The sequence below is a fragment of the Lycorma delicatula genome, chromosome 4, assembly GCF_047948215.1.
Source record: "Lycorma delicatula isolate Av1 chromosome 4, ASM4794821v1, whole genome shotgun sequence".
NCBI lineage: Eukaryota > Metazoa > Arthropoda > Insecta > Hemiptera > Fulgoridae > Lycorma > Lycorma delicatula.
Window position 1 is genome coordinate 131,230,174 of NC_134458.1, and position 12,184 is coordinate 131,242,357.

Genomic DNA, 12,184 nt, shown 5'->3' on the forward strand with positions numbered 1-12,184 from the left:
TTTACTATCAGAAACTACCCAGTAAACACAACAGAGGTGTAAGACATTTCTTACCTTAATTTTATCATGATACTACTTTTGTGGTCCTGCATCATGATTGAATTTATTTAATTAGATTGCACATTAAAATAAAAAAATATTAAAAATATGATGCATCATTAAAATAAAACTATGCACATGGGTTTTATTTTAAAACTCGCATTTTATTTTATCCTGCATCTTCATGACTGAGGACGTGAAATCCCACGAAAGTATTGTCATGATAAGACATCTTAGAATGCATGTGTTTTTTTGCACTCCGTGGTGAAACAATTTTATAAAGTATTTTAAGTAATTAAGTATTTGCAAATTAAAACTGAATTATTTTTATAATTAGTATTTCTGTAATATTTCAGTTTACTTTCATTTATTAAAACATTTTGAATTTTACAATAAATAAAAATCGGGCACATAAAAATTCAACAAATATTTTTTTGTTATGTCTGGAGAAATTCACCACAAAAAGGCAATGAAAACCAGTATCGAATCTGCTGAAAACTGCTTACAAACATTATTTTGACTGTCCCATGGGACACCAAGATAAATCCTGGGCTCCACATGTAGCATGATGCATCAAGTGCTACGTTAAACTAACCCAGTGGTTAAAAGGGAAAATGAGCATTTGCCTTTTGGCATACCTATGATTTGGCGAGAGCCTACTAACTATTATGATGACTGCTAATTTTTCTTAACAAATGTTATTGGTTTCAATTCAACAATAAAAGCAGTATTGTATACCCAAATTTTCATTTAGCTATGAGACACCAGTACTTCAATGCTGTTGATTTACTGATTCAGATTGCCAGAAGTTTTAACTGATGAATCCTCAACTTCAATTGATATTAATTAGAACCTCACCTCATCACACAAGCAGAACCAACTCCTTGTTAGTTCATGTCTTAAAGAATGGAATTTATTAAACAAGGATATTAAAATTTCAATATATAGAAATTGAAATGAAAATCTACAGAAATACTTTAGAAGAGATGTTATTTCTTCCTGCTATGATGTTAGGGGGTTAATGTCTGAAATGGACATTGGATATGTTATTCATGGTTGGTGTTTATAACTTGTCAAAAAGGAGCTTAAAGTTAGTGTTATTGCATAACTCATATGCTTTCTTCTATACCAGTAGCACATGCTGTAGGAATGAAACATATGAAAGTACGTCAAAAATTTTAAAAGCTATTTAGTATGATGAACACTTATGGAGAATAATTGCTGACCTGAAAGTGATAGGGCTTCTTCTGTGTCTCCAGAGTGGCTTTACAGAATATGTGTTTCTTGTGTTTGTGGGATAGTCAGTTCTTTTTCTATATTTAGTTGAGATCTATATTTTGTCTTCAAAGCAGCCATGGTAGAAAAAACGGTTTTGCAAAGATAGGATTTTGAAAATGGTAATAGTATACGAAATGCTGTTGTTCTCAGTGCAGAAAACTCATCATCCACCCTGCCCAAAATTCAAAGAGTGATTTATTATTAAATCAGTTATTATTAATCAATACAGTTCTACTGCTTACATACCATCACAAAATCGAACATAGGCAATGAAATGAGCATCTTTATTTCTATCTGTTGACTCATCAAGCTGAATTGAAAAAAATATATATGTACAATATCAAGCAGCTTCTATTCATATAGTTCTGGTCTTCCACTTCAATCAACAGCTTCAACAGAGCCTGTTGCCTGAAATTTTTTGATAAGAGTTCAAACTGCTTTGCGAAACTTTTCAGAATAATTGTGCTTCACTAAATCAATATACTTGTCACCTTCATGAAAGATGAAAGTGATGAGAAAAATTAATTCTTTTACCAAAAGAACCAGTATATTTCTTGCAACTATTGATTCTGATAACAAAACAACATGAAACAAAATGAGTCAAGGTCAATTGCTACTCAACAGCTGATGTCTTTGCTTTATTTCTGAGCAACGTCTAACGAACCCACCAGGCAACCAACGTAAGGGGAAAGTCTACCCCAAAAATTAATTTTTTATTATCAGTTGCAGGATTGATGCTTTATCATATTTTATATAGATATTTTATCAGTTTTCTAGGGATAGCAAATAACACTTGTATTTGAAACTTTAAAACATTCACCCCCTTCCCCTTTATGGGGGTTGAAGTGTAAAGATGAGAAATTTTCTCCTTTAAAAATTATGAATTTATATCTACTTTTTTCTTTTCTAAGTGCTTCAATAGAATCAGATCATTAGATGGATAAAAGAACTAGCATGGATAAACACAGCAATACATGAAAAGGGACGTATTTCTAGCACGTCCTGTCCCCCATAGGTGAAGACACCCTCCATGTGATGGTTTTGGTCACCACACCACCCCCTTTGTACCTAGCCCTTATGGGCTTTACTGGAGGTCATCTTTAGTACCTTGGCAATGACATCTTTCAGTCAAGCCTCAGCCAGGATGCCACTGATGCGAATGCCACAACCAACATTCCAGTCAGTGTACTACTAACATAAACGCTAAACAAAACAAATCTAGTCAAGTCTCAAACAAGACTGAAGGAAATGAACTATACCTACCCAATAGGTAAAAATGAGTTTGACACACAATGAATCATAAAACGCATCATTTTTTTTCATGTATTTCTAACACTGCAATACATGAAAAAAAATGAAAGTACGGGAAAACGAAAAATCAAAATTTATTTATTACTTACCAGGTGTGTAAGTATGGAACCAGAATTTGCCCGTAGATGGCCCTAGCTGTCAATGAAGTTACTGTGGAACTGCATCACTGGCGCCATTTTCTTTCTTTGACAGCTGACAAAAATTTTCAACTCGCAATAATGCAAGTTTCATACAACAGCATAGTTTTAATTAGTGTTGAACATGTTGAGTTTTGTACCTACAAACTACAATTGCAGACAGCGTTGATTTTCTCTTAGCATTTAAAGAAAACTGCTGCAGAATCGCATCGAATGCTTGTCAAAGGTTATGGTGAGCATGCTGTTGGTAAATCTGTGCTTTGAGTGATTTAAAAAAATTCAATAGTGGGGATTTTGATGTGAGAAACGAAGAATGGGAAGACCACTGAAAAAGTTTACAGACAGCGAATTGCAAGCATTGTTGGATGACGATGACACTCAAACGCAAAAACTTGCGGATCGATTAAATGTAACATGAGAAGCCAACTCCATATGTTTGAAAGCCATAAGAAAGATCCAGAAGATGGGAAAATGGGTTCCACATGAACTGAATGAAAGACAGCAACAAAACCAAAAACTCCACTTGCGAAATGCTGCTTGAGAGGTACAAAAGAAAGTTATTTCTCCATCTAATTGTGACAGGTGATGAAAAGTGGATATATTTTGAGAATCCTAAGCGTAAAAGGTCATGGAACTCCAGGTGAACCATTGACATTGATTTTAAGGCCAAATCCCTATGGAAAGAAGACAATGCTCTGTTTGGTGGGATCAGAAGGGTGTGGTCTATTATGCTGGTAAAACTGGTGAAACCATTAATACTGAATGCTACAGACACTTACCTTGCCCTGTTAGTGTGCTACTATCAGGGCACTTCATATGCAAGAGATTTTCATCTGTGGATGAACAATGGTGTAAGGTAGCTAAAATGGATTTTTTCATTGTTTCAACAGTTTTATTTGTATTATCTAAAATAGCTTTCTGATAATAGGGTTGTTAATTTAACAATTGTGGAATTTTTTAAACTACAATACATTTTATCCCCTAAAATTATATTTTTAGCCCGGCAAGTTTTAACAAGATAATGTAATGCAGTTCCAAGTCTTTTACCCACGTGATTCATACATTCCTCTTTAGTAACAGAATCCAGTTCATAAACATTCAATTTCTGAAGGTGAGAATACACTTTATAGAGTCTTCGTCACTCAGAAATTGTGGTGTATTTCAGATTATAATGTAAGGATCTCAGCTGTTTTCATTTCCATAGATGGTGATGATCCATCACATTTTTTATCTCATATTAATTTATGTTTTTGAAACCAGTTTTAATTCAAAACTTTGCTTCCCAATATATATTTTCTTCATGGCACAATTTTTACAAAATATTAATAGGATACACTAATCTATCACCAACCCTGTTTCCACGTGGATGACAGTCCCAACACCGTAACTAGATATGAACCCACATCTCTGCCATGCTCCATCAAAACTAATATCTAATACTGTATTATCAGATATTGAAGGGGCAATACTTTTATAGTATTCATGCAATGTTGCTCGTGCTTTAACCATATTTTCAATGCCTGTTACTTTGCTAGCTCTAAAAGTTTTATTTGTATATTCATGAAAAGCCTGTTTGGACATGGGTTTCATATTCAATATCAAGAAAACAATTCAAGAGTACTATATCCTTCTACAAAATTCTTTGTGGTTTGGAACTTGCTCATCCAGGATAACCTATGTAGCTATTCTTCTGCCGCAGCTGGAGCAGGAACATTGTAAAAGCCAAACAAAATTATATCAGCATATGTTCATGAGTGAAGAGATGCTGCATTTTTCAAAACAAAGAATTCAAAACTGAATTTCACTTTTTTTAAAGTCAGATTCAAACATGAAAACACTATATAACTTGATTCTCAAAAATGAACAAATCAAAATTGTCAGAAACAACTAAACTGCCCAACTGTTATTATTAAATGTAACTATATTTAGGACAATGTATTTAACTGTATTTTATGACAATGTGTACTATTCAAATTAATTTTAAAGCATGCAGTTAGTGCTGGCAAACTAATTTTTCTAAGGTTTAAATTTATTGTATAAAAAACACCTGTATTTAATTTTTACAAATTCATAATTTTCTGTTTCTTCTGCTTTTCAATAACAGCTGATTTTTTTTGTTGTTTTTAAATTCTGTTTTCTCAGAATTTAACTCTCTACAACTCTTGATATTAAAATTTATGCATTTATTAGTCATTTTACAAAATTATTGTTCTTCAAATTTAAAAAAAAAATGTATTCTTTGTCTCTTGAGTTTTTTTGTTTTATGTTGGATATTATGAAAACTGCAGGAGATATGGTTCTGGTTTTCTATGTTTTTTACCTGAAAAATTGAATAAAATACCTGTTTTATTCAATTTTTCAGGTCAAAAACATAGAAAACCATCAAGTTTATCCCCTTATATAATGCCTTAAAATGTCAGTTTGACCTCATTTCACTGGGGGAACTGAAATCCGGGTGCCATAACTTTTACAAAGTGTTTTCGACGCATGTTTTGAAAACTGTTTTCCTTTGAAGCTGTAGAATCTGATTCCAAATTATTTTCCGCTCCTCCTGGAATGATACTACACGTGAGTGCACATATGATTTTAATCTGGTAATGAATTGCAGTCTAGTTAAGTAGGACTTAAATTTGTTTTTTTCAGGTAGGGAACTATAACTTTTTTGTACTTAATAAAATATTTGTATGCACGTTCCTTAGATCCATCTGTACATTAATTATAGATGTTTGAGTCATTGATGTGCAAAATAAATATACCTCCAAAGTCAGGTAGTTCTTTGAGAATTTTTATCTTAAAAGAATCAACTGATTATGGGGACACTTCAGAATTTGTATACTGAATTGGAATATATATACATGTTTGCTTATTCAATTTAATTTTTTTTGGTCTAAACAAAATTATATATACATATATATATCCCCACCTTCTAAGGGAGGGGATTGTGTTGTAAACGTCTTGTGTTTTAAACTCTTCTGGTTTTTATTGAATTTATTTAGGTGTTGTTCATTAAAAATAAAAACTTAATTTTAGAAGCAAAATGTCATAGGAATAATGAAGATTGAAATACCATTAAAAATTAAATTACGGAAAACCTAGAAATTATACTGATTTAAATTTGGAAATTGTGAAATACTCAGTCCAGAGAAATAAATTTGATTTTTTTGTAATTTTAAATATGTTAGTATTTAATTTTCATATAAGTAACTGTATTTTTCAGAACAAGAGAAACATTAGCTACAGGGAATTTACTTAGTGTCATCAATGTATTGATGCAGCTTAGAAAAGTTTGCAACCATCCTAATTTATTTGAAGTGCGACCAACAGTATCACCATTTCAGATGCCAAGTATAGAGTACATAGTTGCTTCTTTAGTATGGAGTGCCTTAGACTGTGATCCATTTAAGGTTAGTTTATGTAACATTCTTTTTGTGAATATTTTCATATTAAGTGAACAAAAGTACTACTTTTTTTATAACAAATGAAATTAAGAACAACAATCTAATTAGTTGTAAAGTAAATTAACGTATTTCTGTTGGAAGTAAATGAGTTTGAATTCTGCTTTCTTATATCTTTTTTTAAATCCTTATACTGTTGGCTGGCATCCTATAATATTTTACCCAGCTTAACAGTTTAATCCGTGTGCTATTTTCTTATAGCTTGATTTTATTCCCACATTTTGTATCTGGAGATTATAAAAAGTGTGTATTTATATGCCATCTTTAAAGTTATTGCAAAATTTCAAAGCTGTATTTTCATTTTTAATGTTTTATAAAGAAATTATTTCATAAAATGGAAATTTAAACTTGGATTTTCATATTTAAAAAAATGAAATTTAAAGATTATGATGGTACAATTAAAAGTGTTATTTATACATCACTTATTCAAATAAAATTTACTGAAATATGATTTAGTAAAGCTGCAGCAGACAGCATGTGTGAATCAGTAGTTGAGTTGATTGTTTGGATTTATGCAAACAAAGGTTGTTTAAAACAGTCACTGTACTTATATTTACTATTAAGCAAACTTTTTATTACAGTTTTTATGGAGTTACTAATTTTTGATTACACATAAATTCATAAAAAATTATTTTGAGAAACTTTTTACATATAGTTTTCATCTCTGTTATTACAGGTGTTTATATATACTAGTTGAGAATTAACAAAAAAGTTTTGTTAATTATTTCAAGAATTATTCATTTTCATTATTAAACTAATTAAACAAAATTATGTGTACTGTAACTTTTTGTGAAAATTTATACAATTTTTCTTATCTTCATTAGTATAATGTAACAAGGTTTTTTATTTGTATTAGCTAAACCTTTAAATTTTAGTTACTTTTCAGCTCACTATAAATTATAAATTTTTTTTTTTAAGGTGTTGAATGATTATATGTGAATGAAAAAGTGTACATTGTATAGAGTAATATTTAGGAACCAATTTGCACTTGTTACCAATACTACAAATATAGGTCATGATTAAAATTATTATGTATTATATTATGAGTAAATGTTTAAAATTGGAAAATTTGAAAATATTTTTTAATATACTATTTATTTTTTGTTGCAAACTCCAAAAATGATAAATAAGACTGCAATAAAGAATTAAAAATCAAGTTAAAAAGCTCTGTCAAGTAAGTATTATCATGCAGCCGATCCACATTGTTTTTATTGTTACAAATGAATGACTTTATTGCACTTTAATATGTTAGGGAATTTTCTTTGCTGTTAATTCCTAAAAGTTTATTTAGTAATGAACATTTTAAATGATGTAATTTTATAGTGTGACCAATTGGCCCACATTCTAGTCTTACTATTACACTGATCAACATTGATTTTGTTAAATGAAGGGTGAAGAGTGAATAATTGATTCTTGTAGTATTTGTCATGCTGATTTCATATATGAAATCAGAATTCTTCTACAGGCTTAGTTTTTTGTAACTACCATTCTTATTTTCAGGTATCATGCATGAACTTCATAAGCATATCATTTTGTGAATGTATTTTATTATATTATTTATCAACTAAATAGCCTTTATTTATTATAGTCCTGTAATTGTTTTTTTCCATTTAGTTTTTTGTAATTGAAGTGACTGATAAAACGTCTATAAACATATATGACATAATCAGCATAAAAAATACTATAAGAATCAACCATTCACTCTCATTTAACAAACAAAAAAATTAAACTGTTGACTAGTGTTAATAATTTTTCAATATGAGAATAACATGAAAAATAATATTGTATATGTATTTATTTAATGCAAACATAAAACTAATTCATCTGGAAATAGGTAGGTGTTATTCTATTATACGTGGCAATTTGCAAAAATTTTATGGTTCTCTATGCTCAGAAACATAAAATTTATTATAATATATACAGGTGTTTGTCCTAGAACATTAGCAAACCAAATAATCAAAATATTAAAAACCCAGTGTGTAGTTATGTATAGTATTTTAGTATATTAAATGCTGTTTTTTAGTATGATAAAAACTTGAGTGTTTTGAAAGTCATTGACACTAATAGAATAACATTTATCAACTAACAATAAAGTTGATTCACTTAATATTAAGTTCATTTTTTAAGCCACTTGAATTGATTGCTTCAATTGTGGCATTTGTTGTAATTTGTTCCATCCTTTTTCTTGTAAATTATGTAATTAAAATTATTGGAAATTTTATAAGTAGGTTTTTCTTTTGTATTCTGGATAACCCAAGAATCTCAGTTAGGCTAAGCTTGGATAACTGGGAAACTGAAAAATCTTTGCTAGGAAACTGAAATTTAAAATTACTTATAAGGTGATCTTCATGAAAAGGAAAAAAATTAATCTCAATAAGAGGTTAAGTTGAATGTGGATTGAGATTGGATGCTAACTCTTAGGAACTTTAAACTTAAAAAAATGTTACTAAAATGTTCTTAGTTAATGCTGGTAATAAGGAAATTTTTTTATTGCTCATACTTAATTTGTTGAGAAGTACTGATTTGAAAACCACCGTGTCTCATGTCAGGAATGGTTTACTTTAACAATACTCAAAACATTATTTTCTCAAATATAGGAGTTTCTCTCAAAAACCTTTCCCTAAGAGGAATAAACTAGTTTTGTATTTCATTTTTTCATTTACCTTCTTTACCTGTTATAATATGAGCTTAATATTATACAGCGCACATTATTACATGAAAATACATCTCAGATATTCATACCATCCTAAAAGGTTTGAGCCTGGTTAAGGGTGGATTTCATAGCTCTTGTGTAGTTTTTTTTGTATAATTGTGATATAAACTAGAATTTCGGTTTGTAGCTCTAACAGTGATGAAAGTAACTCTACAATCAGTAAAGTGAATAAAACATTAGTAACTAGTGTTTTTAGCAATTTGTCAAACGTAGAATGCTTTCACCAGGAGATATCTACAATGGAAACATGATACCAGGGAAAATGGAACCAAAAATATTAGCCGACTACTGATGGAATCTGAAGAGGGATCTACTTACAGCAAAGTACAGGAATTCTTCTGTACTTTGCTGTACTTTTCTTATTCACCTACTTATATTAAAGTAGGTGAATAAGAAGATGCTAAAACTACATAATAGTAACTAGTCCAATTTAGTGTCGCCCTTTCTTTTCTCCTGTTTAGCCTGCGGTAATTACCTTTCAGATAATACTTCAGAGGATGATATGTGTGAGTGTAAATGAAGTTTAGTCTTGTACAGTCTCATTTCGACCATTCCTGAGATGTGTGGTTAATTGAAACACAACCACCAAAGAACACGGTATCCACAATCTAGTATTCAAATCTGTGTAAAAATTGCTGACTGTACTAGGACTAGAACGCTGGAACTCTCGACTTCTAAAAATTTAGTGTCGCCCAGAAAAAACTTAACTATGCTTGGTAACTACTACTAAGTTTGATTTATATCTAGTTATTATATTTTTAATGAATCACACATACATGATTACACTGACATGTTATGACTTTCGTTTGGTTGCTACTTGACATGAAATAATCTTAATTTCATATCATTTGCACTGGTCATCTTTCAGTAAAGAATTGTTGCAAGTTGATATTTTACTATTATTTGCAAATGACATCATCAGGCGAAGAGAAAATCAGATGGAGTAAAAGGCTGATAGGGATTTGTTTGTAAAACTATGATTGGAGAATAAAATAATATTTGAAAAGTTTAAGTTGCTGGGAGTGATATTGTCTAAGAAACAAGCCTGGGGAAATTATCTCAAATTTTTACTCAAATGCATTTGGTAAACTAGTAACAACCATGCTGTTATGGTTGTATAAATAATATGGAATCTGCCATAAAGAAAGAAATAACTCGGCATTAAAGTGAATATAGTAGAGTTAAAGTTGTTAAAAAAGATGTTCTTATTTTCAAAATGAAGTAACCATATCTTATATACGTTCCTTTGTTCGCCATACACTTCTTTCCTGTTACTTATATTAAAGAATATCGCTGCCAGTAATAAAAAAAACAACCATACTGTTATGTCTAATTAAATAAGCAAACGTGTTTTCAAGTTGTAGAACAATATTTATTAATGATAACATAATGAATAATTGAAATTATGAATTAATTGAATATAATTATAATATTGTAAGAACTGTCCGCATCATCACTCCAATCCTTGATTCGATAGTCTCCTGAGATCGATATTTCGAACATTGGAATACAGCAGTCTCCCATGCTTATTGAAAAAATGTTGAATTTATTTACATTGAAAAATATTGAATTTGTATACAGGTGTACTGATTTACATTGTTAAACTATAAAAAGAATACGTCGTAGTCTTGCAGTCTTGTTGGCAGTCTACATTCCTTTCCTGATCGTCTCAAAATAGGTTGTTGCTGCACTCCCAGTTGCTCTTGAGGTTCCCACATGGCCTTGGGAGGCGTCAGGTGGGACTCTTGAGGTTCCTGCACAGCCTTGGGAGGTGCCGGATGGAGCCCCTCTGGGGATCTCTTCTTGGTTTGTCATACATGCATAGTGATGGAGCAAATGTCTTGTGTTTTTTTTTAGTTTTGAATCAATAGAGATAAATAGTAGTAATTGATCAATGTGTCTCTTCAGGGAATATCTGTTGCCATTGAGCTTAACCATGTCGTGAAGTTTTCTAAGCTTATGGACTACAGTTCTGAGGTCCACATTGGTTTGCCAGTGGTGGGGTTACCACCTTGCTTGTACTCTATCTTTCATGCTTAGTTGATGTGCTCTGGGAGTGATGTTGGAAGGTGATTGGTATATCTGGTGTTTTCAGAAGTTTTTAATTTAATATGTAATTTTCGTTTTAGGTATAATTCTTATGGAGATTTACCAGATGAGAGATTTTTTTTCAAATAGACTGGCATATTTATTGAAGAATTCATGTTTTATGTTTGTCTGTAACAGTGAATATATTGAATTGGTATTACCTGTTTTGGTGTTGAAATCTTGTAGGTGAATGCCCAGGTGCCTTATCCAGGAACGGCCCAAGAGTGGAGAAAAAAATATCTGGAACCACATAAAGTCCCTTTCAGTTGTTTTTCTATCCTTATATTGAACTTCTACCTTGGCTACTCACAGTGGTGTAAATATCCCAGCAGTGTACGAGTGAAATTGTATGTTGGTATTCTGAAGTTCAGTATTATTTAGGTTTAGTCTGTCAAAATTTGATTTATTTAACAGTTTTTGTCCAGCTCCAGAATCACTTCAAACTGCTGGATTCTGTTGTTTATTTTTACTTGAATCTGGACTGTTAATTTCATATATTGTGAAATGATCTTGGAGGAAGGAGTTTTCTTCTGTATGTACTGTCTTCACACCTTTCTTTTTTGACATCGTTTTTTTAGGCACACAAGTCTAGGGGTCTTGGTGGAGGACTTTGGTGTTTCTTATAATAATATCTTAAATTTTTTGTCTCTAGGTTTTGAGGTAAAATTGCTTGTACTCCTACTTTGTGGTTCTCTGAAACTCTGTATACATTGGTTGAGGAATTTTCTATTGGGATATCGAATTGTTGATTAGCCAGGAATCATGCTTCTAAGGTTTAAGCTTTTGAAATTACATCTTGAAAAGTGTTTGAGTTACATAGCAACAATTGATGACACATTTTGGTTGGAAAGCCCTCTGATAAATTTTGAATGCAGAAAAAAATCTGCTACATACTTTTTACATTCACAGTGGAATTCACATGTTGAAATAAATTTATGTAATTGTGTTGCACTCTGAAATTGGTTGATTAGACTCGTTTTTGTGATAGGAATTTATGTCTCTCTAATGTTCTTTTTCTCAGTTAATTGATTATTTGAGGTTTGTCCTATGTTATAAGTTAGGGTATGTAGTTCTTTGAGTGCTACTGATAACTTTAGTAATTCAAAGTATTCAGGACCTATATTGTTTAAAAGACTGTTTTTGATATGTCCTTATCTGCTGCT

At 31.0% G+C, this 12,184-nt stretch overlaps 1 protein-coding gene and 1 non-coding gene across 4 annotated transcripts in view; both read left to right on the forward strand.

The window, feature by feature from the left end:
• The window catches only part of dom (domino helicase), a 209,334-nt gene that overhangs the window by 58,776 nt on the left and 138,374 nt on the right, over positions 1-12,184 (forward strand). For all 3 annotated transcript variants that reach the window (XM_075364173.1, XM_075364174.1, XM_075364175.1), the window contains one exon: positions 5,983-6,169. In XM_075364173.1, coding sequence (XP_075220288.1) covers positions 5,983-6,169 — 187 coding nt within the window. The remainder of the gene's footprint in view (positions 1-5,982; positions 6,170-12,184) is intronic.
• On the forward strand, positions 5,451-5,586 carry LOC142324316 (small nucleolar RNA SNORA53). The gene has a single exon (XR_012756274.1). It is a non-coding gene; the product is annotated as a small nucleolar RNA SNORA53 (small nucleolar RNA).